The sequence below is a fragment of the Peromyscus maniculatus genome, chromosome X, assembly GCF_049852395.1.
Source record: "Peromyscus maniculatus bairdii isolate BWxNUB_F1_BW_parent chromosome X, HU_Pman_BW_mat_3.1, whole genome shotgun sequence".
In the NCBI taxonomy this organism is placed as follows: Eukaryota; Metazoa; Chordata; class Mammalia; order Rodentia; family Cricetidae; genus Peromyscus; species Peromyscus maniculatus.
The window spans coordinates 35,380,675-35,407,484 of record NC_134875.1 but is presented as its reverse complement, the minus strand read 5'-3'; the positions used below and the strand labels follow the sequence as shown (position 1 = coordinate 35,407,484).

The following is a 26,810-nucleotide window of genomic DNA, read 5'->3' as shown; positions in this document are numbered from 1 at the left end:
AAATGCAATGGGAACAACGTGTTCCTTTCTAAAATTAAACTATCTCAAAGTAATCTCAAAGGAACATTTCCAAAACAAAAACTTAAAATTTTTGTTTTGAGACAAGGTGTTCCTATATAAACCAGTCTTCCTTGAACTCAAAATGCTCCTGTCTTAGGCTCTCAAGTACTGAGATTACAGGCATGTCCTAATATAACTAGGCACTTGTGACTTTAGGACAAAGAAATACAACAGCAAGTAAAACTAAATACAAGAAAGCAAAAGTATACACAATAAAACTTATGTATGTTCTTTAAACATGCAAGAAATTAAGAAAAATCAACGTATCAAGAGAGATATTGTCAAATCAAAAACTTAAGAGAAAATATTTAAGGTGAATAGGGCTCTTTAATAGCTACAATCAATATGTTATAAATTACACTGGCTGTGCACCAGCATACCCAAATAAAGACTACATACACAAATGGAAACACAGAGCAGCTGTTCCAATGGTGGTGTTTTTTTTTTTTTTTTTTTTTGCTAAAACTGCTTTGAAGACCGCTGTACAGTATATAGGGTGCTGTGGTGTTATTAGTGAAACAGCACAGTAACAGAAGATCATCTTGCTAGGCAGTGGTGGCACACGCCTTTAACCCCAGCATTCGGGAGGCAGAGCCAGGTGGATCTCTGTGAGTTCCAGGCCAGCCTGGTCTACAGAGTGAGTTCCAGGATAGGCACCAAAACTACACAGAGAAAACCTGTCTCAAAAATAAAACCAAAACAAAACAAAAAAAAGAATTAAACATCTTAGTTCGACTTTCCCTGTTCAGCCAATAAGTAACTTTAGATGGGTTATTGAAATCTCCCCCCCCCCCCTTTTAAACTTTTTCTAGACAGGGTTTCTTTGTGTAACAGCCATGGCTGTCCTGGAACTCAATCTGTAGACCACACTGGCCTCAAACTCACAAAGATCCGCCTGCCTTAAAGGTGTGGACCGTCACCACCATCACCACCACCTGAAGGGTTACTTAAATTCTGAGACTCAGTTTCCTTGTTGATAAAGTGGGGATAAGAATACTTTATATATTTAAGAGTTTCTGTAATGCTTTAAATGAACTATTACAAAGTGGATCTGTTTTGCAGGTTTATCATACACAGTAGGTGGACCTCATAGACTCTTAATTCTACTTTTGTTATTTTATAATTCAGGAGGCATGTCTATCTATAATGTGCCAAAAGAACCAAATGAGGTGGACTTATCCTTTAGTAACAGCTTAGGATTCCTACCAGCTGACATTTCTACAGCATCACTACCTGCTGATTACTGTTCTGTGTTGTGCATGTACTGACTCATTTCATTTTCACAGCAATAGAAACCAGTGATCTCAATTTCACTTATTACAGTAAAAAAAAGGTATACTGTGATTTGGAAAAAAATGTGATTACTACAATTTATGTATCGCAGTGCTTCATTAAGGTGTTGTGTTGTTTTGTTTTACAAATATCTTATTTGATTATTAGCAACCCAGAAAGGAAGACAAGGCAGGTAGTAGTTTGCCTGTTTTATAGAGGAGGAAACTAAAGCTGAGGGTGTTGTTTTGCCCAAGATTAGAAAGGCAGAAGTAGTCAAAATTAAGTCCCAAATGTTTCTTCTAACTCCTAACCCAGAGTTTAGTCACCAACATACTCACTCTACAACTAAAATACAAAAACTACAAACGCTGACATATTGAACCAACATAATTTCTTACAAGGTTTACTGAACACAAACACTCTAAAATAGTCTATGTAATCAGAAGTATTTTTAAATACCAAATGTCTGATGCTGTAAGGAAAAACAGCTTCCTGAATTAGTTGTGTCAAAACTGCAGTGAGGAAAACTCTTTTGGCAAATCAGGAAAAACAAACATGAACCTCAGGTTAAGGTACTGAGCTATTATAGCTGCTGCTGCTGCTCATTTCTCGAGTAGACAGGGAGATGAAACAAGCTCAAGAAAAAAGTACAAAATGCAACTATTAAGAAGGAAGCTGGCCGGGGGGGTGGTGGCGCATGCCTTTAATCCCAGCACTAGGGAGGCAGAGCTAGGCGGATCTCTGTGAGTTCGAGGCCAGCCTGGGCTACCAAGTGAGTTCCAGGAAAAGGCGCAATGCTACACAGAGAAACCCTGTCTCGAAAAACCAAAAAAAAAAAAAAAAAAAAAAAAGAATGAAGCTGGGCGGTGGTGGTGCATGCCTTTAATCCCAGCACTCAGGAGGCAGATGCAGGAGGATCTTTGTGAGATTGAGGCCAGCCTGGTCTACAGAGCGAGAGCCAGGAGCAAAGCTACACAGAGAAACCCTGCCTCAAAAAATTAAAAAAAAAAAAAAGTTAAAGAAAGAAAGAAAGCAAAAAGGAAAAAAGAAAGAAAGAATGAGGGGCTGGAGATGGCTCAGAGGTTAAGAGAGAGCATTGACTGCTCTTCCAGAGGTCCTGAATTCAATTCCCAGCAACCACACGGTGGCTCCCAACCATCTATAATGAGATCTGGTGCCCTCTTCTGGCCTGAAGTCATACATGCAGGCAGACAACTGTGTATATAATAAATCTTTAAAAAAAAAAAAAAAAAAAGAAAAGAAAAGAAAAGAAAAGAAAAAAGAAAGAAAGAAAGAAAGAAAGAAAGAAAGAAAGAAAGAAAGAAAGAAAGAAAGAAAGAAAGAAAGAAAGAAAGAAAGAAAGAAAGAGCCCCAGGCATTGGTAGCACACACCTTTAATCCCAGTACTTGGGAAGCAGAGGCAGGAAGAGTTCCAGGCCAGCCTGACAGAATGATTGAAGGCTTTTGTACAAAAATCAGAGCCTTAAAAACAAGGATTTGGTGAGATTGTAAAATGGTGTGCCACTTTGGCAAAACAGTTTGGTGGTTGGTCAAAATGCAAAACATTGTTAGTCTGTTACTCAACAATTCTACCCTTAGGAACATACCCTCAAACTACTGAAATGTGCACCTATGAAACATGTATATGAAGGTTTACAGCAGTGTGTTGCTAATAGTAAAAAAGTTAAAACAACTCAAATAGCTATCAAATACTGGAGAGAAATAAAATGTGGCTTATTCATACAATAGAATATTATTAAGACATAAAAATGAATGAGAAACTGACAGATTAAATGACTTTGGTGAACCTTCATAATTTCATTTGTAGATCTTTCCATTTCTAATTTATAAATACATTTGGGGTTATAAATTATAAATGTACTGCCTCCTGTCAATATTGTATACTTCTATTTGATGATTTCTGTGTCAAACATTATATGGAAATGTTTCCAAGTATTTTCTGTATTAACTGTGAATGAATAGAACAAAATAAATTGCCTGTGATGGAAAAATAAAAAAATAAAAAAAAAATAAAAAATAAAAAAATAAAAAAAAAAAAAAAAACAAATCAGGCAGGGCCAAGGAGATGGCTAGCTCATCAGGTAAAGGTGCTTGCCACCAAACCTGACAACCTGAGTCTGATACCTAGGACACACATGTAGGAAGATGTCTTATGATTTCTACGTGGTTTGTGTGACGAAAATATGAACTAACACCCGCACTAATCTCTCTCATACACACAGGCAGAGTGGCAAGATGGCTAAGCAGTTAAAAGGCACTTAGCATCAAGCCTAATGACTTGCATTCAATCCCTGGGACCCACAGGGTAGAAGCAAAGAACTGACTCTTATAAGTTGTCCTCTGACCGGCACACATGGCTTGCTTACACACATACACACACAGAGCAAATGCAATTTTTTTAAAAAAGAATAAGGCAGAACAAAGGATGTGAGAATGTGAAGAGCTGAATGTCTTGAGGCCTTTCCTATAGGTGGGTAACAGAACTAAGCAAGAATGGCACAACAGAAATGACATCCCACGGGAAAAAAAAGTTCTAGGATCCATGCTATAGCATTCTACTCTAGCTCATATCTTTATTCTATCAAAATATAACTGCGTCCTTATCAGAACTGTTATGTATTCCCAGTTTAAGTAAGACTTATGCTGTGATGATAAAATAGAAGGCACCAATAAACTAGTAGGGAACAAAAAAGTCTACTAAGGAACAAATTTCAGAAAGTTCAAACACAAGGGGCTAGAGAAATGGATCAGCAGTTAAGAGTACTCTTCCATGACTCAAGTTCGATTCCTAGCACCCATATCAGGCAGCTCACAACCATTATAATTCCAGCTCTAGAGGCATCCTAAGCCTCTGGCCTCCCACATGCACACTCATGCGCATACTCACGCTCATGTGCATACACACATACATACATATATATATATACACACACACAAATCTTTAAAGAAGAAAATACAAATGCATCCCAACTTGACTTCTGTTAGTCAAATCTGGTTTTCCACACCAATACATACCTGGTAGAGTTCTTCTAAATTGTACTTAATTGAAGTACTATTCTGAATAGCTTCCACTGCTTCTTTTAGCTTCTGCCATGTCTCATCTGTATAGTTTTCTGGTAATTTAGGCTTATCTAAATAATATGCAAAAAAATCATTAGAAAAATATTCAGGATACAGTAACTAAAGGACCATAAAATAGAACAGCATTGCTATTTTAGGATCTTTATTATACCTTAATATTAAAGTTAACATGGTATTTAAAAGTTCAGTATAAACAAAATTTAAGATGCCAAAATACTATTAAGTCATTTTGACTCACCTATGAAAACTGAAGGTAAAGGTTTTTTCTCCTATTGATTGTATTGCTTCAAAAATAAAAATTCAAGAATGACAGATAAAAATAGCAGTCCTGATCTTGTTTTTAGCATGTGTAAACCGAAGTTGACATGAATCTTGTAGAGAAGATTTAAAACACCGAGTATGTACTATGTGAAAAGTATCTTAGAAACTTCTTAGAAATCATCCCCACAATAAAATACCCACCCTGACTATTAACACCTCTATTTTACAACTGAAGAAACTGAACCTGGAACTTATTTGGTAAGCTTGCCCAAGGTCACCATAGCTAGTCAATGGCAAAGCTAGGATTCCAATCCAGGTCTGTGACTCCCTAATGTATGCAGCAATCACAGAAACGGAGAACATTTCTTAGTTTTAAAGGAACAGAATGAAAACTTAAAAACAAACTAACACCCAAATGACTCCAGAATCTATGCAGCATTTTCAGACTGGAAAGAAATCTTAATCTAGACTTTAAACTTCATTCACCAGCACTTAAGTGAAAGAAATTAAAGATCCCAAATGCCTTAATGCCTTCAGGAGAAAGAAAAATAAAGTTTCTGAAATCAATTTGCAAATGCAATTAGGATCACAGCTCATTTCTTGAAAACTCCTTCCCTATTAAATAAATCATTCATCTGTAAGTGAAGTAATGAATGAATTTGTAAATATGGTTCATATTCACTTTAGAAAGCTCTACTAGTAAATCAGAAAGAATGTTAACTCTTGAGAGCCTGGGGATGGAAAGAGGGTCATATAAAAGAAGAAAGGGTTAAAAACAGACAAACTATAAGGCCCCTAGTGAGACAAATAGCACATTCCCAACACAAGCAGAGTAACCAGTTCTCCCCACTTTCTGGTACAAGCTGTCCTAAGTTCATTCATTTACTTCCCCACCTTTAATAAACATTCTAGCATCTATTACCTGCTAACCGGGGACGGTGAAAAAAATAAGAAAAACAGAAACACATTCAACAGACAAGAACTTAGCTCAGATACATTTTATATGCTGAGTTTCTATTTTCATTGGTGCATACATCACACTCCCAATCAGTAATCTCAAACACAGTATGCGCAAATTTTCTAATAGCTGCAGGTCAGTACTTTAAATGCCCATTTTAGTGAGGAAAAAAATGTAGTTAACTGTTTCTATCCTTAGACTACTGATAGAGTCACTACTTCTGTGTATACACAGCAGTTTTCATTTTCAGGCTTTACATTTGGGGAGAAATGTAGAAAAAACAAAAACAAAAACAAAATGTTCACCAAATACTCCTTCCACAGAGAGTTTCACAAATATAGTACTCTACACTAGGAGCCTAACTATAAATCTCATTTAAACATAAAACTATCAACCTCAGTACCCACATTTTTAGGGACTGGAGTATGTGGCCTATAAAAATTAAAATCTCAGTAGTGCCAAGACTCGCTATGCACCTGAAATGTACCTCTTTAGAAGCCCAGTTTCTCACCTGTAAAATCCGGATCAATCATACCGTCAATGTTTTAAGAAACAACAGATTAGATCTAATAAGTTGAGACAGACCTCAAAAACATTGCACGGAAACACTAAAGAGAGTGCTTCAGAGCAAGGACACAAACACCCCAGGAAAAGAACCCTCTACCAAAAATCGGACCTCTCTTGCACTCATTGATTATGCATAAATCATTAGGCGATCTCTATACTGTTTAATATATTAACATAAACAGCGCACGTGACTGCTCAAGTGTTAAATTCTTAGTAGGTGATTATGGATTTTGGCCTTGGTTACCTTTAAAGTTCTTGATCACTAACTTCTTAGCAGAACCAGGCTTGCTGTTAGCAAAGCTAGAGACCGTGGTAGATGATTTAGCCAGGCCGTTTGCATGGTGCACTGAAGCCACAGAAGAAATTAATATACTCTTATTTTTAAGTTGCTGCTGCTGTGAGGTTGCAGCAGTTGGCGAAGATGAGGAAGATGAGGAGGAAGATTCCTCAGCCATTTTCGTATCAAACCCTACAAACTCCAGGGTGTCTTCAAAACGCAGTTTCTTCTGTATCGGTACGTGGCTGGAAGTGGCCACTGGAACCCCGAGGCAAAAGGACGAGGTTGAAGGGGACGCCGAATCTCTAGGTTGTGGAGGGGTGGAAGAGGAAGAGGTGGAATCAAAGTCTTCTCTCTCGTTACTACTGCTACTGCTGCTACTGCTGCTGCTGTTTAACTTTCTCTTCTTGGCAGAGGTGGGCGGAGTGGTGCTGGTATTACCATCAGTGGCAGATCTGACCTCCTGAGCAGCAGCAGAAGCAGCAGAGGGATTGGGGGAAGAAAAACCTGTTGGAAACATGAAAATAGCGGGGTCAACGGGCAGAGGAGCATCAAAACCCTACGTTTATGTGCCTGCGTGCGTGTAGGAGAGGTGGCAATGCTGGAGGGGGAAGGGAAGAAAGAGAGGAGAAACACAGAGGACGAGAAGGAAAGTGGGGGGGCACACCGGGGGGGAACGGGAGAGCTTGAGAAGGCAGATAGGCTGACACCCGCAGTGAGAACCTGGCGGGGGGAAGCAAAGGAGGCAGACAGGTAAACGGCCCGTGCCGTTCCCCCCTCCCCTGCTTTCCGTCCTCTCTCCCCCACTTTCTGCTGGAGAGACTCAGCGAGCCAGTGAAGCTTGCAGCTCCTCCTCCTTTTCTCCCTCTCACAGGGAGGGGAGACGCAGGGCTGGAGGGGGGAGGGGGAGCGAGCCGAGGCTTGTTATTGTCAATAGCACAAGAGGCTAAAGATGGCGCCACTTCCGGTCACGCGGCGCCCGTGGAGAGGCGGCGTCACCCTCGCGGAGTGGGGGGTGGAGAGGAGGACCCGAGCGGCCCGGGAGGCGGGGGCGCCGGCTCACCGCGGGGCGACTGAAGCGCCGGGGACGCTCGCTCCGGGCAGCTCGCTGGAGCTCCCGCTCCCGCACCCCTTCCCTGCCAGCACCCTCCTCACCGGGCTCCCACGGCGCCAGTCACCCCTTCCTTATCCGTCCCGCGGGGAGCTTCGCGCCACAGCGTCCTTACCGGAAGTGCCTGGGCAGACACTTTTCATAGCTCCCAGATCCTGAAGCCCCCTGGTCCGACGGACTTGAGGTGGGGGGGTGGGGGGAGGGAACACGGGGGGTAAAAGAGGTGGATAGGGAGGACGGGGCGGGCCGTGGCGACGCCTTCGGCGCTCTTGATTGGAGGTTTCTGAACCTGAGGAGGGCGGGGAGACAGGGTTGGGGGGGCGGGAGAAGAAGCGGGAAGCCTCCCGTGAGGCAGAGGAGGTGGTGCGTGCTAGGGGCGGGGTGAGCTAGCTGGGAAAAGAAGAGGGTGGGAAGAAAAAAGTAAGTGGAAGGGAAACTTTGAAAGAGGAACGGGGCTAACTAAGGAGGAGTTGCGAGGCCACGGGAGTAACCCGAAATAAGAGGGAAACCCGAGCATACCTACTGCGAAAGAGGCGTATCACTGTGTTCAGAGAGTGGAGAAAGCTTAGCTAGGAGGAAAGTTTTTGACTCGGTGGAGCAACACAGTTTTGTCCCTGACACAGCATCCCCGCCGGCCCGCATTCTGATTGTCTCAATGATAACAGCTGTAAATCCTGTTACCTTTCTACCATGAGCATTTTCTAAGATGGCTGGCGAGAGCAGGGGTACATTCTAAGGCCACGCAACAGTTCCACCCAGCACAATTTCAGGGTCCGCCCGACCTCTCACCCTATCAGTCAGTAACTCGGTAATTTGTTGACCAAACAAAGCTAAGACCTACTTCCCCCATTTACCAACTCTCAGTTTAGACGCAGTATTGGCAAAAATCTGTTTCCTTCCCAGTGTGGTCCACGAGACCAAGTTTTACATGTGATTATTGGCAAGAAAAAAACCTCGAAATTTGGTTAAATTACCAACAATAAACCTTGTAAAGTCTCTCTTGGGACTTTTCACTTAATCTAGGGGGCATTTTTAGACACTGCACTGGTAAATACCTGTCATTCCAGCACTCTGGAGGCCGAGGCTGGAGTAGAGCTAGTTTGAGGCCAGGCTGGGCTGCACAGACTGAAAAATAAGAAAAAAGTTAATCTTCAGGTTTTCTCAGCAGGAGAGACAAACTCAAAACTACAGTGGCCAGCATATTATTTCTGCATCGTAACTACAAAAACAGTAAACAGCTTGTATGGAAAAAGTTCACATGCCAGATACTACCCCAGAAACCTACCTTTGAAAAGTCAGTGAAGGAAAATGCCTCAAAACAAATTTCCCTGATATTATTGTTTTTTTAAGAGGTCTAGAAATTACTGTGGGGAAAAGCACAAATGTGGAATAGTCAGGGCACGATAAACAATGTTTATTTACGCTGGGTCTCAAAATGGGAGTTGGCAAGAGGAGAGAGAGAGAGAAATATTTCTCAGCTGTGAAAGGTTTTTGTCTATCTAGTGTAAATTGCAATCAGACTAGAAGGTAGGATGTCAGGTTGAAATATGGAAAATGAAGCTTGAAAGTACCCAGGACCATAGTGAGGTTCTACTTGTTTGTAATCTCAGCATTTTGGAAGAAGACGCAAAAGGCTTTGAGTAGCCTAGGCAAGACCCTATGCAAAAAAAAAAGTCTGGTACACCAAACATTTGGTCTACCATCTAAGAAATGGTAGACAGCAAGGCTAAGCAAGTTAGGCTTTCATATGTAGAGAACGGACAGGCTTGTGGTTGGAGTAAAAGCAGCTTTGAATGGTAAGAACACTGAAGATAAATCACCTTTCTAACAATAAGGCCACACTCCTTTGTGTCCGGAAAAGCCCTTAACATGCAAATTCTCCAGGAAAGTTGCCATCTTAAACTGACTATGAGAGATCACATTTGTATTCCCAGCACTAGAGAGGCTGAGACAGGAGGATTGCCTTGAGTTCAAGCCCAGACTGCATTAAAGAGACCCTATCTCAATAAAAGACCAGCTGGTCTGCCCCTTTGTGCTAGTAGTTGTCAGCGGAAAAGCTCTAATGGAATTTAGGCCCCGGGGCCATGAGAGAAGAAAAACAGCTGGCCTGCGAAGGGACTGGGGCAAAGGATTTGCCGTTCCTATATCCTACAGTGCTTGCTAATTGCCACTCTTTCCCCAGCAACCAGTAACAGGACCTCAGGGAGGAGAGGAATCTCCAGAATCTCCAGAGCCCCACCCAGCAACTGTGGACACAGGCTGTCTCTCAGGCCAGATATGAACATATTTGGTAGCTCAGGTAAACTGTATTTCAGTTCTCCTGCCTCAGGCTCCCAAGCAGCTTACATGTTGAAAAACATACTTGTGGAAAGTCTCCAAGAAATGTCTCTGAGTTTTATGGAAAAAAAAATAACTTTTTCCTTAAATAACTAATAATTACCTTTCTTTTGGCATCTTATAATCTAATGTTGTGCCAGGTCAACCCTCACATATTTAGCATATCTTAATAAGGATATGGAATTTTAATAATTTTTTTTCTTAAGTGTACATTTTGTTACACAAATCAACTTAAATAGTACCGTGTCATGAGAGGACTGGGTTTTAATCTTAGACCCTCAGACCAATTTTTTTGTTGTTGTTTTGAGATAGCGTTTCTCTGTATAGCCCTGGCTGTCCTGGAATTTGCTCTGTATACCAGGCTGGCCTTGAACTCGCAGAGATCCGCCTGCCTCTGACTTCCGAGTGCTGGGTTTAAAGGCATGCCTGCCCCCACTTTTTTTTGGCTCAGACCAATTTTAAAAAGAGAAAAAAAAATATGTTATATGAAAGGTCTTTTATATCAAAACTCAACTAGCTGGGGCTAGCTAAAGTATTTTATAGACACTCAAACATTTGCCAAACAGAATTAAAACACACTTTCAACATTAAAGTACGTTTTCTTTCTTTTTAAAAAAAAAATGATCCAGTGTATTTTTTTATTGTTTTTTTTTTTAAGCTGAGGATTGAACCTAGGGCCTAGCGCTCTACCACTGAACTAAATCCCCAACCCCCCCACTGTATTTTTTTAAGATTTATTTTATGTGCATGTGTTTTGCCTGCATGTCTGTCTGTCTGTGTGAGGGTGTCAGACCCCCCTGGAAATGGAGTTACAGACAGTTGTGAGCTGCCATGGGGGTGCTGGGAATTGAACCCCTCTGGAAGACCAGCCAGTGCCCTTAACCACTGAGCCATCTCTCCAGCCCCTAAAGTTTATTTTTCTTATGGTACATGCCTCTAATCAAAGCACTTGGGAGGCAGAGGTAGGTGGATCTCTGTGTGTTCAAGGACAGCCTGGTCTACACAGCAAGGTCTAGGCTAGCCAGGCATTAATATGAAATACTACATTTTGCTTTGGGTTATGGGGAGACCAGGGAGATGTGCTTTGCCATGGACATCAGATCATGTGGACCTCCTCAGCCCCTCTCCACTCTCAGGACTCTGAATAAAATGCTTTGATACCCCCAAATGCTTTTAATAAATATTTATCAGTATGTACGTGCACCTGAGTGTGTGCATGTGTACCACATGTGTGCAAGAGCCTGCTGATATCAGAAAATCCCCTGTGACTGCAGTTACCGATGGTTGTGAGCCTCCACGTAGGTGCTAGGGATCAAACTTAGGTGTTCTTAACTCACTAAGCCATCTCTCCAGCCCCCCAAAATACATTTTAAGGTTGAATTCACTAAACTCACAATAATCAAGATGTGTACATTGGAAAAACATAACAAATATGGCCACTATCAGACGAAATCAGATTGGGTACTTAAAAATGTGTTCCACATATAGAAGAATCTTTTATGTTGTAAGTTCAACTCATTACCTCAGAAACATTCGTTATACTGTATAGTGTGCACTTATTCCAGTTATTTCTGTAATATGTACACACACACACACACACACAATTTTGTTGATTTTTGTTTGGTTGATTTGTTTTTGTGAGATGAGATGGTTTCACATTGTAACCTAGACTAGTAGTCTTGAATTCAGCCATTTGCCAATCTCAGCCTCCTCGAGGCTGGGATTATAGATGTGAACCACCTCACCTGGCTGTTTCCCTTTTTTGATCATAGAGATTCCCCAGGGTACTTGGTTTTAGGCCCTCTCAGATAAATCATACTTGCTATCAGACAGACACTTGTGGAAGTTGTATTTATTATACACTGTGTGGGATTTTCCTTCAAAATAAAAGATTGCTTGTTCAGGAGATGTTGAATGTCCCTAAAGCAAGCATTATGAATATGTGAGACACAGGAAACTGTTTAGGGCTATGATGATTTGCATAGATGTCTTATCCTATACTCCCACAGTTTCAGAGTTAAGAATTCAAGAGTCACGCTGGATGCTAGTAATTATAACTAAGGTCTCATGCCAAATGTTTGTGTGCTGTACCACTGAGTTACCCAGCCTGAAAGATACCTCATTATCCTGCAAAGTTCAAGGGCTTGCATGGCAACTGTATGAAGCTCTGTGGGATAGAAGAGTAAGCATCATAAAATTGATGTTTTGTGGTTATAAACATTAAAATATAAATTTCTACCCCCAAAAAGATCTATGTGTCAGGAGGATCGTGTGATTGAGGCCAGTCTAGGCTATACAGGCCTCTGTCTCAAAAGACACAGGTGTAGAGGTGAACACTTAGAGTTCCAGCATTTGGAAACCAGAGGCAGAAGAATGAGGACTCCAAAGCCAAACTCAGCAATATAGCAAACTCCAAGTCATCTTGGGCTATGTGATACCCTGTCCTAAAACAAGAACCATCAAAATAAAAAGGACAGACAATTAAGGACCATAATCCACTATTTAGGTAAAGCCCTTTAGAAGATAAATGTAATGCAAATAAACAATAAAACCAATACTGAGTACTTAAACATTTGAACCTTTAGCCTCTCAACTCAGAGACTTCATCAACTGTGGCCGGTTGGAAAGGCAGATTTATAAACTAAAAGAACCAGGCCATTCTCCCTGAGGAGTTGATGATGGTGGAGCGCTAGACCAGCCACAGATTAATTCTCCCTATGGTGATGCCAAGCATTCACTTAGTATGGAGTTGCTGGGTCCCACTTATACTTCTCCTCACTTCATCAGTGAGTCTCACAATTCCCCACCCCCTGCTTTAATGTTTGCTATTATAATGGGTTCATGGTTTTTGTCTCACAAGCAAGGCCAGTTTAAATTTAAATCAGCTATTCCCCCCGACTTCACAATAGAATCACCTAGGGAGGTTTGGGTGGGGGTGGGGGCGGTTTCTATTGTTTTTTAAATCTTGGGCTGGTAGAGCACTTGCCTGGCAAGTCTGAAACCCTAGGTTTCATTCCCAGTAGCACAAAAAAAAATATTCTGTCATGATGGACTCTGAACCAGAACAAACCCTCCTTCCTTCCTTAAGCTGCTTTTGTCGGTTTTTGGTGTGTGTGTGTGTGTGTGTGTGTGTGTGTGTGTGTGTGTGTGTAAGAGAGTGAGTGTGAGTGTGTGTACGTGTTGTCACAGCAATGAAAACAATAACTAATATGAAGATCAAGCTTGCGTGTAGTTCAAGCCCCTATGAAGAAGGAACATAGCAAGAAATATACATATCAGCCAAGAGTGGTATTTTGTTCAGGGAATCAGTTCATTCCCTGGCTAGACCTTCAACCAGTGGGAGGGGGAAATATGCTCCTCCTCCTCCTCCTCCTCCTCCTCCTCCCCTTCCTGGCAAAATCTAGGTAAATGCTGAACAAACAAACCTTGCCTGAGAACCTAATAGAATCTGGTCACAGAGTACACAAAAACAACCCTTGCTCTCAAACGGTCTTCTGCTAGTCTAGTGGGAGAGGGAGCCAATTACTACCAGGCAGAGTCATGAAAGGTGCTGACTATGCCTGAGACAGTAATGGAGACTGGTGGGATGAAGTGGAGAAAAGAGTCAAAAATGAGCATCAGCATCCAAGGAAGAAATTCAACTGAAAGCATTGGACCTGGACAGGTAGGAATGAAAGGGAGCCGAGAGCATCATGGAAGAATATAGGGGACACATTTAAATCCTTGAGGAGAGAGAACATAGCATGAACAAAATATCAAGACATAGTTATAGGGCACAACTTTCCATCCTAACTAGATTCTGGAGTACTAAAGACGGGAAGCAAGGCAACATCTTTATCGCCAGTCTGCTAGCAATTCCTAGACCATTTAGCACTAATGCTTAGTCATAAACCCTACTTTCTGTTGAAGCTGTGGCCTTACATGAGTTGCAGTGGTTTAGGACTCAAGCTGAGAACCTCAAAGGAGGGAGAGGATAAAACATGCAAAATAGGAGCAAGGGTGGACCTGATAAAACCAGAATACTGTGCTATTAATGTATTCAGGTAAACAAAACCATCCTTTGGAAAACTATGACCAGTGGGCCAACTCCAGCTTTTTGCTGTCTGTAAATAAAGTTTTTTTTTTTTTGCTTCGTGGCCATACTCATTCCTTTGCATATTCTCTGTGGCTGCATTTGTGCTAAAACAGAGTTCAGAGTTGTACTTTATTGTTTTTGAGACAGGGTTTCTCTGTGTAGCCCTGGCTGCCCTGGAACTCACTCTATGGATCAGGATGGCCTCTAACTCACAGATCTGAAAAAGAGAAGGTGATTTAAAGCATGCTAAGGATTTTTTTTGTGTGTTAGGGATGAACCATTTTAAGGGTTCTATATTTCCATAATATACTACTAACACATCAGTGTGACACATACTTGTAAACACAGTATTTGAGAAGCAGAGGCAGAAGGATATCGTGTGAGGACAGCCTGACATATAGAGTAAGCTCCTGTCTCAAAACAATCAAACAAATGTTATATTTAATGTGGAGAAGATCAGAGCTTATTTAAGCACACTGTATTTTCAACAGTTTACAACAACCAAAACACTCTATAATGGATATTCCACAGGATATATTTGAAGTCGAATTTGGTCAAGTGAAAGGTATATTTGAATTTGTGAGAGATTATCATATAACCCCTCAGAAATATGTTGGTAAATGATTCCATCTTCTGATGACTGCTGATTGGCCCACACAATAGCCAATGCAAAATTTTAGAAAACTTTAAAGTTACAAAATGTCACATGAGTTAATTCTCAGTATAATAACAAAGGCAGAAGTGTCCTCTAGACTGTCCTCCCCTGATCCCAAGTCCCTCTGGGGAAATACATCCCCACCTTGTTCTCTTGCCATTTTAATCATGCACTCACTGCTTAGACACCTGGTAACAGTCATGTGGCTGTAACTAGGTTTTACTAGTTCACTCACTGTTATCTTCTGAGTTGGACTCATTGTCTCTTCTTTCTCTAGATCTAGTTGAACGTGATGACATCTTCTCCTTGGGAGCTGTGAGAAAACAGAACTCACTTGTAAGGCAGTTTTAAGAACATCCTCAAATTTGCATAGACTAATCATACTCTCCCCTTTATTGCCTTCCATTACTTGGACTTTTCTTAAGTGCTGGGGATGAACCCCAAGGCCTCCTACATTACTTTTCATATATTTAATTTTTCTCTTGCATTTAAAGCTAATTTGAAGAGTAAAACGTGTTTTATTTTTAATATCTGATATTGGATTTCCAACTCTAGCATGCTGTTTTATTTGGTTGGTTTTTGTTTGTTTGTTTGGGGTTTTTTTTTTTGTTTTTGGAGACAGGGTTTCTTCTCTGTGTAGTTTTGGTGCCTGTTCTGGATCTTGCTCTGCAGTAGACATAGGCTGGCCTCAAACTCATAGAGATCCGCCTGCCTCTGCCTCCTGAGTGCTGGGATTAAAGGGTGCGCCACTGCTGTCGACCGCATGCTATTTTAAATTACAGTGCCTAGCCAGCTGTGGTATAGCACACCTTTAATCCCAGCACCCAAGAGGCAGAAGCAGGCAGATCTCTGAGTTCGAGGTTTACAGAGGGAGTCAGGGTTATTATGCAGAGAATCCCTGTATCATCATCATCATCATCATCTTCATCATCATCACCATCATCAGAGCACCTACTGACTGGAATGACAAAAATAAATAACTTAAAAATAAAATGATAGTCCTCAAATGATTCACCTGTAATCAGTAGGATCTTCATACCTGACGTTATGTTTCCTTGGGAGGGTGTGAGGAACAGGCTAGGAAGATGCAGTGAGAGGGCAAAGGAGACTAAATGAGAGTGGAGTGAGGAGTAGGAAGAACATAGGACCACTGGGGAGGCAGGGGAGGGGGAGGGGGAGGGTAGAAAGAAGAGGGGAGTAAGGAAGGGGAAGAGGATGAGAGGAGGAGGGAAGACTGAGGAGGGAAGGCTGGGAGGAGGGAAGGAGGGAGGTGGGTGAGGGAGGATGCTGAGAGAGGAAGTGGGGGATGAATGGGAGAGGAGTGAAGGAGGAAGGAGGGAAAGGAGAAGATGGAGGAGAGGGAGGCACAATGGGATAGGGAGGAGGAGGAGGAAGAGAGCAGGAGTTCGGATTGGGTGGTGAAAGGAGAAGTCGAGGGGAAGGGGGAGGATGGGAGAAGGGGGAGGGAGGAGGGGAGGACAATAAGTGAGGAGGGGAATTGAGGAAGTTGAGGGAGGAGGGAGACACAGAGGATAGGGAATGGGGATGGAGGAGGGTGATTAGTGAAGGAGGGTGAGGGAGGAAGATGAAGGAGAAGGAAAGGGAGGAGGGGAATTGAGGGAGAAGGAAAAGGAGGAGGGTTTGAGAGAGGAGGGAAGGGAAGAGGAGATTGATGGAGGAGGGTGAGGGAGGAAGAGGCTTGATGGAGGGGGGAGGGAAGAAGGGGATCGTGGAGGGTAAGGGAGGAAGGAGATTGAAGAGGAGGGTGTGGGAGAAGGGAGCTTGAGGATGGAGGAAAGGGAGGAGGGGATTGATGGAGGAGTGTGAGGAAGGAAGAAGATGGCGAGGAGGGCTAGGGAGGAGAATGATTAAGGGAGGGAGGAGGTGGGTTGGTGGAGGACAGGTTGGGGAGGAAAGGGATTGAGGAAGGAGGGTAGGGAGAAAGGATGATGGTTAGGGAGGTGAAGATGAGGGAGGGGCAGGGAGGAGGGGTATGGGAATGAGAGTGAGGGAGGTGGAGGGTTGAGGGGGGTAGAGAGGGGGGAGATGGTGAGGAGGACTGGAGGAGGGGATGGGGAGTAGTATGGGAAAGGGGAAGGAGAGGAAGGAGGGAGGGGAATGATAAGGAAGAGGGAGATAAGGTAATGGGCAGGGAGAAGGAGGGGCCGGAGCATGGAGGAGAGTGACTAGGTAAGAAGCAGAAATGGGAGGGGAGGAGAATGTGAAGAAAGAAGGGGAGGAGTCGGTCAGAAGGGGGTATAGTGTGAGGTAAAGGGGGCAAGGAAAGGAGGAAGGAGCCGGCGGTGGTGGCACACACCTTTAATCCCAGCACTCGGGAGGCAGAGGCAGGGGGATCTCTGTGAGTTTGAGGCCAGTCTGGTCTACAGAGCGATATCCAGGGCAGTACCAAAACGACGCGGAGAAACACTGTCTCGAAAAACAGAGAGAAGGGGGGGGGGTGAAGGAAAGGAAGGAAGAAAAAAAGAAAGGAGGGAAACGGTTGGGTAGGGGCACTAGGGATGGTGGGAGACGGGAGGGAGGGGGAGGAGGCTGTGGAAGCGGAGTGGGGGTGGGGTGAGGAGGAGTTCAGGGGAGGTCCAGTGTGTTCTTCCTTACCGTTCTGAAGCAGGGTCGCTCATCGACACGGAGCTCACTGATTAGACTACTAGCTGGCCTAGGGATCCTCCTGTCTCCACCTCCCCAACGGAAGAGTTTGGGGAAGGGGACAATCCAAACTCAGGCCCTCCCATTTGGGTTTACCGACTGTGCTCTCTCCCCAGTCCCCCAAGCTTCTTCTGACCTGCCCTTCGGTCCTCCTGTCCTCAGTACCAAGATACTGCTGTAACCTGGGGTCTCTCTGTGCCAGAGCCTTGGCTACGGACTTTCGCTCTCACTTAACTGACTCTAAGGAGTTTCGCCCTAACTTCCTCACACCACCAATAAGGCTATGACATACACCTTTTAAACATTTGATAATCACAGTACAACAGTGAGAGTAAAACGTTACCCCAAAGTCAGGCTCCACTTAGAGGTCCTAAATCTGGCCCACCTTCTACATTTCTAAAGGAAACATTTTTCACTCTTTAAGAAAGCTTGTTTAACTTACAGTCACTGGAGGATGTACAAAAATTGTTTTGTTCTATCATTCATGTGATGGCGCTCTCAGACCTTGAGGACCAGGGACCTTCGCAAAGACATCCGTCATCGACTGTAACCACGAAGGCACTGAGAACACTAGACTATTTCAAACCGCACCCACCCACACTGAATAGATAATGACTCTCTGATAACTGACAGCAGATCTGACCAATCCATACAGGGACACATTTCTGAACAACAAAGGGCTCGGATGATGTCATAGCCAATCAAAACGGAGCTTTGCCGGCAAGCTTCAGGTAATGACAGCCTTCACCCTGAAGCTGATTCAAGAGGTTGTTGAGTTCGAGGCCAGCCTAGACTACATCAGGTACATACAGCCCTTGTCTCAAAAACCAGACCAAAGCCAGGCGGCAGTGGCGCACGCCTTTAATTCTAGCACTCTGGAGGCAGAGGCAGGCGGATCTCTTGAGTTCAAGGCCTGCAGGGTCTACAGAGTGAGTTCCAGGACAGCCAAGGATTTTTATTTTGTTTGTTTGTTTGTTTGTTTGTTTATTTATTTATTTATTTATTTTGACACAGGGTTTCTCTGTGTAGCCCTGGCTGTCCAGGAACTAGTTCTGTAGACCAGGCCAGCCTTGAGCTCACAGAGATCCGCCTGCCTCTGCCTCTCCCAGTGCTGGGATTGAAGGTATGTGCCACCAAGAGACTTTTTTGGTAGACACAACAGGGTTTCTAGCAGCCTTACTTTACAGGTTGGCAGCGGAAGAAAAAAGCCGGTGTGATGGTGCATGTCAGAATGTGGGAAGCAGACACAGGAGGATCTGCAGTTCAAGGTCAGCCTTGGCTACACAGCTGGGCTACAGAACACCCTGTCTGGATACAAAGAAAAGAAATTCAAATCCAAGAGAAAAGGACTTCTCTGTTCTGATTTAGAAAAACGCAAAGTTGTATCTCTAGTCTGGGTCTCATCTCTATGCCCTTGAAGTTGCTACAGGGCTTAGAAGCATTTAATACCATGGGGTAGCCGCTTTGCTGTGAGGTGTAGGGTGAGGAAATTGCCTGTCTGAGCAGATTTTCAAAGGAAGCTTGAAAGCAGAAATGTTAGGCAAATCTAAACAATAGACACCCACTCTGAAGTCCAGCCTTAATAGGAGGGGAGGTGCCTAATCTTACTGCAACTTGATATGCCATGCTTGGTCGATATCCATGGGAGGAGGCCTGCCCTTTTCTGTAGAGAAACTGAGGAGTGGATGGGGGAAGGGAGCAGAAAGGAGGAGGTGAGAGGGACTCAGAGGAGAGGATGGAGGGGAAACTGCGTCGGGATGTGAAAAAAAATAAATTTAAATTGCACTTCTTAGATTTTGAATCCATATAATCATATCACTGCAAATAAATATATTTTCTTCATTCTTTTATTCATTATTACTGTTGTTGTTTATTTATTTTAAGGCAGGACAGCTCTGGCTGTCCTGGAACTCGATTTGTAAACTAGGCTGGCCTCAAACTCCCAGAGATTCACCTGCCTCTGTCTCCTGAGTGTTGGCATTAAAGGTGTGTGCCACCGAGCCTGGCTTCTTCATTCCTTTAGATGCGTATAGTTTATTTCATTTTCTTTTCTTTTTTTTTAAATTTATTTATTTTTATTTTATGTGCATCAGTGTTTTGTCATGGGTGTCAGGTCCCCTGGAACTGGAGTTACAGACAGTTGTGAGCTGCCATATGGATGCTGGGAAGTGAACCCAGGTTCTCTAGAAGAGCAGTCAGTGCTCTTAACTGCTGAGCACTTCTCCAGCTCCTCATTTTCTTTTCTTAATGCATTTCAGGGTCTTCAAGACACATATCTATCTGGGTCACTCTTCTTCCTGAGTTTTAGGGGAAACAGCTTTCTCTCCCCCGACCCTGCCTTTTCCTGAGAGGGTTTTGCTGTGGAGCTTAGGCTATCCTTGACCTTGTGATATTCATGCCTCAACCTCCCGACTGGAATTATAGGCATGCCTCACCACTCCTAATTAGGGGAAACAATTTGCCTATAATTCTTGCTGATGCCTTTCCTGCTACACCACTCATCCCTTCCACCTCACGCTGTTGACTTTTTTGATACTCTTTAGTTTGACACGCTTGATGTTTAAGAAATTCCTTTCTGTTCTCATTGGACTCAGAGCATTGTTTGTTTTACTTCAGATTTAAACTGGAGTTATGCCTCGATATTGGAACAATTGCTTGGTGTGCACAAGGCTATGGACTGATCCCTACCCCCCACAATGCAAAATGTAACAGAATAGTGAACTACAAAAACTACAACCAAAACCTTAAGGGAAAAGTTCCCTAGAGTGTCTCATGCTTGTTATTTTAGTACTTGGGGGGCTAGTACTTGGTTGATTGCCATGATTTTGCTGTCAGGCCAGGCTACATAGTGCAACCCTATCTCAGAAAACAAATGAATCAACATAAATAAATAGAAAATGGAAAAACTGAAACTAGACTCTACCTTCCTTGAAACCAGGAAACAACTCTTACATCACAGAAAACACTATTTATAAAGTGAGGTGACTTAATGAGATTAGCTAGCACCAGTGAAGGCTTCATTCTATGCCATAGACTACCCTGAGTGCTCTATGGATGTTGCCCAGCAAAAGAAGTTTATTACTTGTAGAAACTGAGCCAGAGACATTTGAGTGCTCATTATATTGCTGGTTTTGTTTGTAAACAATTAATTGAACAGTACACTTATAATTTGTTCATTTCTACATGTTATTTATCAAAAGTTTTTTAAGTAGATTGAAAAACAGGTAAGTGAAAATTGAAGAAGAGCTCATAAGGTTCCATCTTTCTCTGAGTAGCCATTGGCAGTTAATAGTTTCTGGGAGAGAGATTTTTCAGTGGTGTAGCCATTTGTAAGCTGCTCATGCTCCTATGAATAATCCATCACCCATGCCCTTGTAAACAAGCCTAATTAAACTCATTAGGTCTGGATCATAGAAAAAGGTATGAGGCCTGGCATGGTGGCACACACCTTTTTTTTTTTTCCTGGTTTTTCAAGACAGAATTTCTCTGTCTTGCTTTATCTCCCACAATGCTGGGATTAAAAGCATGTACCATCAACATCCAGCTGTGGCATGCACCTTTAATCCCACCATTTGGGAGGCAGAGGCAGGCAGATGTCTCTGAATTTGAGGCCAGTCTGGTCTACATTGTGAGTTCCAGGACAGCCAGAGCTACACAGAGAAACCCAAAACCAAACCAAACAAACAAGCAAAAAAGACATGAAGGTTGAAGAGGGAATGGCTGGTTGGAAAGAGGAAGGGGATCAGTCGGAATTGGGAAAGAAGAGAAGAAAGTGAGTACACACAAAGCACATTATATATTCATGTATGAAAATACCATAGTGGAATCTATTAATATTTTTCATCAGTTACTTTTCATTCTTGTGCTAAAACACCAGGAATAAAAGTGCCTTATGAAAAAAGATTTTGCAGAAGGAGAGTCCATCATGACTATGAAAGCAGGGCAGCAGGTGGCTTGAGTGAGAAGCTGGATGGTCATACTTTCAAGTGCAAACACAAAGCAGAGAAAAGGAACTGGAAGTGGGGTGAGACTATAAACTCTCAAAGTCCATCCCCAGTGACATATTTCCTCCAGGAAGGCTGTATCTCAAGAAGGCTTCACAACTCCTCCAAACAGCACCCTCAACAGGGAACCAAGTGCTCAAATAAAAACTTGAGCCTGTGGGGGACATTTCTCATTCAAACCACCAGAGATACAATTGATTCATGCTGATTCAAATCAGAGAAAACTAAATATGGTGAGGACAGAAGTGGAGACCAATAGGGGTAATAGTGAATGCTGCACTGAAAAGAGGTCCAAACCTGCCCTGGCATCACATTCCTCTAACCCCAGCAATGTAGGAGACTGAGGTAGGAGGAATACATAGTGAGATGCTGTCAGAAAAGAAGGAAGGAAGGAAGGAAGGAAGGAAGGAAGGAAGGAAGGAAGGAAGGAAGGAAGGAAGGAAAAAGAGGGAAAAGATAACTGTCTGGAATTTCCAGAATATAAACACCCAGGCTTATGATGTCCCAGGTATAAAAATGAAACTATCCTTCTTTGGGCTGAGGATATGGCTCAATTGTCTAGCAGGCACAATGTCCTGGGTTTGATCCCATTGCAACATAAACTTGCCCATGTGGCATATGCCTGCAATCCCAACACTTGGGAGATAGAGAGGAGAACCAGAAGTTCAAGGCCATCATTGTTTACACAGTGTGTTTGAGGCTTATCTGGGCTACACAAGACCTTGTCTCAATAAATAAGTATGGGGTTAGAGAGGTAGCTCAGAGATTAAAAGCACTTGCTACACAACCATGAAGACTAGAGTTCAAATCTGAGCACTTATATAACAGCTCAGACATCCCATGCATACCTGTAACTCCAACTCCAAGAGGAGGAGACAGTGCACCCTACATGTGCATATGCATTTATACATACATACATACATACATACATACATACATACATACATACACACACAAATATAAAAAGCTAGACATGATGGTCCATGCCTTTAACTACAGAACTCAGAAGGCAAACAGATCTCTGTGAGTTTGAGGCCAACCTGGGCTACACAATGAGACCCAATCTAATTGGTGAGTTCTGGGTCAGAGAGACCCTGTTTCAAAAACAAGGTAGCCCATGACTGAGGAGCTAACTACACCTGAGGGATGTCAGAGAAGGAACTCAAGGCAGGAACCTGGGCGTGGGAACTGAAGCAGAAGCCAGGGAAGAGTGCTACTTACTGGCTTGCTCCCCTATGGCTTGCTTGGCTTCTTTTTAAATACAACCAGAACCACCTGACCAAGGATGGCACTGCATCTCATTCCCCCACCCAAACCCCCATGGGCTGGGCCAACCAACACCAATCACTAATCAAGAAAATGCTCCACATACTTTCCTACAGGCATTTGAGGTTCCTCTTTCCAGATAACTCTAGCTTGTGCCATGTTGACAGAAATCTAGACAGCACAGAGACTCCTGGCTTACATATACACACACATGTATACCCACATACACACACATGAACATGTACACACATATAAACAGAACAAATAAATATCCTTCTCTGGATTACTGGACTATTTTAGAAAAATAACTACTGATAACTAACTATAAAGGCATATTGCCCATTCTCATGGTTGCAATAGTAGCACAGTTGTTATGGGAACAACCAAGTCCTTTCTGATTGGAACTAGGACCACTGTGTAAGGAAACATATTCATGGTACTGTAAATCTAGTCAAGAACCCATGGTTAGGAAAATCACAGGCTCCAGAGGAGAACCTATTATTAGTCTGAAAAATGGACATAGTTCCAAACTTTCTCTAAATTCATTTCTGTACCCATAGATTAATCCTCCCAGACTTCAGTAGAGAAATTTCTCTGTACAACAAAGACCAATCTCTCTTCCTAGCAGACCGGACATCCAGTCAACTTTTTAGGGCCTTATGCTAAATATAAATGAATCACCAAGGATTTGAAACAGTTCAAGGACAGTTCCAATGTGAAGCTAGAGGCTAAAACAGCTAAACAGAAAAGGAGGGTGTGGAGAAAGATAGAATGCAGCAGCAAAACCTGTAAACACAGTCACTATCCTTCTAATCCAATTAGCATACTCAGAGAAGTAAGAGAAAACGCTGTGTTCATAAAGTGTGAGGCACTTTCATAAAGACACAACACTGTGAAATTTCAGAATAATAGAACTAAGTAACAAACCTTAACACAATTCTACAGGGGGAAAGGAGTAAAAGCTTTCACACAAAAGATCAAGAATAAGATCGACATTGAACTTTTAAAAACATATCAGGCTGGGCTTTTGTGAACATCTTTTTTTTTTTTTTTCTTTTTTGGTTTTTCGAGACAGGGTTTCTCTTGTGTAGCTTTGCGCCTTTCCTGGAACTCACTTGGTAGCCCAGGCTGGCCTCGAACTCACAGAGATCAGCCTGCCTCTGCCTCCCGAGTGCTGGGATTAAAGGCGTGCGCCACCACCGTCCGGCCGGTGGTGAACATCTTTAATCCCAGCACTCGGGAGGCAGAGGCAGGTGGATCTCTGTGAGTTTGAGGCCAGCCTGGTCTACAAACTGAGTTCCAGGTCAGCCAAGACGGTTACAGAGAAACTCTGTCTCAACGCTCCCCCCCCCACCGCCAAAAAAATCAGTAAAGATGAAAGATGATGGATACATGCCTTAAAATTCATAGTGACTATAATTTCCAACACAGAATTCTGCATTCAGCCAATTTATCAATTGTTAGGGTAGAATAAATACATTTTCTCTAACACTCCTTCTCAGGAAGCAGAATAAATACATTGTCTCTAACACTTTCTCAGGAAGCAACCAGAGGACATACTCCACTAAACTTAGAGACTAAAGCAAGAAAGAGGAAGACATATGATATCCAGGAAGCAGAAAGTCTGACTCAGTATATTCAAACAGAAGGACAGTGCTCTAGGGGAAAAGGACAGTAACAGATTATTTGTTTAACTGTGCAAAAAGTGATAGTGAGCTGGGCATGGTGGTGCACACTTTTAGCTCCAGAGGCTACATAGCCTGGGGTACAGGATGAGACTTTGTTTCAATGATAGAAGAAGGAGTGGTGGTGTTAGCAGTCCAGAAATATCAATAACATTGATAAAAAGAGAAGGAAGAAACCTACAAGAGCCAGGTATGCTGGCACACGCCTTCAATCTCAGCACTCGGGAGGTAGAGGCAGGTGGTTCTGTGTGAGTTCAAGGCCAGCCTGCTCTATGTATACAGTTCTAGGACAGCCAGAGTTGGGTAGTGAAATCCTTTTTAAATTAATTAATTGAAAAAACCTGCAAGAGGAAATTGCTTGAGCCAATCCAGAGAAAATAAAATCTTCGAATGAATAAGCACAAAGAGCAATGGATGTCCACAGATAATGAAATAATGTTGTTCACTCAGCCCATAATGGGACATCTATACTGTCCTCCATGGCTCAGGGAATGTCTCAGGAAGGAAAAACAACTTAAGAACCAGAAAGGAAAGGCTAGGAAACTGTGGCTCTATCTTCTGCCCAGGACATGGCCACCACACTCAAACTCCCAGCAAATGTGATTATCTGATTAAGACCTGCCTAATTTATTTTTTTCTATTTTTCTTTATTAAGAAATTTTCTACTCACTCCACATACCACCCACAGATCCCCCCTTCGACCTCATCACACCCCCCCACTCCTCTCTCCCAAGCTACCTCGCATCCCCACATCTCCCAAATCAAGGTCTCCCATGGGGAGTCAGCAGAGCCAGGCACACTGAGCCTAGGCAGGAGACCTGCCTAATTTCTTTAAAAAAATAATAATAATAAATTGAGTGTGTGTGTGGGGGGGGAAGACCTGCCTAAGATTGGGCCTGTCAACGTTCCTTCCTAGGGGTGGGGAGCTCACAGAGCCCCATCCCTTTCTAAGGATTTATAGACAGTTAACAGTTGCCTGGGGGAGGAACTCACTAGGCCCAGCCAGCTCTCCCTGCCGCTCTATAGGCAATTAAAGGTTGCTGGAGAATGGGGAGACGTTTTCTTCAGTGGTATAACCACTGGAGAGTGGATCTTATTCCTGTACAGAACTCCTTAACCATGCTCTTGGTCTCGTAAGGAACCTTCATTAAGCTCCTTGAGTCACCAAACAAAACAAAAACCAAACTTGGAAGTAGAGGGACTAGCTGAGAAGAGGAAGGGGTTCAGGGGTTTGGCAGGAGTGGAAGGAGGACAAGAAAAGGTAGTGGAGGATGAATATGCTCAAAATACATTATGTACCCAAATGAAAATATCATGATGAGATCTATTATTATGCATAATTTATCATGCAAGCCAAACATTAACAACAGAATTGCATTCAGAAAGGAAAGGCCAGTTGGTGACTGTAAGCACCTGTCCTTCCTCCCCTCAAGTTATTCTAAAGTTAAAGAACGGGAAGTGCTTGTATGAGTGTGACAAAAACAAGGGCTGAGTAGACAACTCAGTTGGTAATGTGGTTGCCCTCACAAGCATAATGTCTTGAGTGTGATCCTCAAAACTGACATAAAAATGCATACTGTGGTGATGCATGGGCCGATGATCCCAGTGCGGGAAGAGGAGACACGAGGATCCCGAGGCTCTCTGGCCAGCCAGTCCAGCCAAATTGCTGAACTTCAGTCCAAGGAAAGAACCTGTCTCAAAAAACGTGGACAACATTTTTGAGGTTGACATCTGAGGTTGTCCTCTGCTCTCTAGACACATGCATACATATGTACATGCCCTCCCCATACAAACATGCGAGTGCATGCATTAAAAAACAAAACAGAACCATGGTCAGGAATGGTAGTGCCTGCCTTTGATTCTAGAGCTCCAGAGTCAGAGGCAGACTGACCTCTGTGAGTTCAGAGTGGGAGTTTCAGGCTGGCCAGGGCTGCATAGTGAGACATTTTTTGGGGAAAAAAAAGCTAAAAAAAATAGAACCTGTAGGATGAGGGGCCTCACTGGAGTAAGTAGGCCACTAGGAATGTTATTTGTAGCAATTTTGTTCCTGGCTCCTTTCCTGTCATGTTATCTCTGCTTCCGGATGGTTCTTGTGACATGAACAACCCCCACTATCTGCTACTGTCACCGTGAACTAACAGAGCTGCTTCCCCATTCCTTGTCTATAATGTGATGAAAGCTTCTGCAACTGTGAGTCAGAATAAAACAATCCCCCACTTTACAAACAACAGCAGCAGCAGGGCCAGCACTCGGGAGGCAGAGGCAGGTGGATCTCTGTGAGTTCGAGGCCAGCCTGTTCTACAGAGCGAGTTCTAGGACAGTCGAGGCTACACAGAGAAACTCTGTCTCAAAAAACCAAAACAACAACAACAAAAAGACAAACAAACAAACAAACAAACAACAAGGGATTTGTTAATATACAAGGGAGACCGTGAAGAGGGCCAGAAATGTAAGCTCAGATATCTTTGGGAGCTTGAGACCCAGTGATCTCTATCCCAGGGGCCTTCACTTTCACC

The 26,810-nt window shown here is 43.0% G+C and overlaps 1 protein-coding gene and 1 long non-coding RNA gene across 3 annotated transcripts in view; one reads left to right on the top strand and one right to left on the bottom strand.

The window, feature by feature from the left end:
• Positions 1-17,935, bottom strand: part of Cul4b (cullin 4B) — a 44,444-nt gene extending 26,509 nt beyond the window's left edge. For both annotated transcript variants that reach the window (XM_006981563.4, XM_006981564.4), the window contains exons 1-5: positions 17,782-17,935; positions 14,911-14,988; positions 7,724-7,897; positions 6,465-7,004; positions 4,369-4,484 (exon numbers count right to left, since the gene is read on the bottom strand). In XM_006981563.4, the coding sequence (XP_006981625.2) occupies positions 4,369-4,484; positions 6,465-7,004; positions 7,724-7,897; positions 14,911-14,988; positions 17,782-17,821 (948 nt within the window). In that variant the 5' untranslated portion in view covers positions 17,822-17,935. The remainder of the gene's footprint in view (positions 1-4,368; positions 4,485-6,464; positions 7,005-7,723; positions 7,898-14,910; positions 14,989-17,781) is intronic.
• On the top strand, positions 9,919-19,618 carry LOC107401762 (uncharacterized). The gene is made up of 3 exons (XR_006068180.2): positions 9,919-13,609; positions 14,953-15,011; positions 18,527-19,618. It is a non-coding gene; the product is annotated as an uncharacterized LOC107401762 (long non-coding RNA).
• The last annotated feature ends 7,192 nt before the right edge of the window (positions 19,619-26,810 follow it).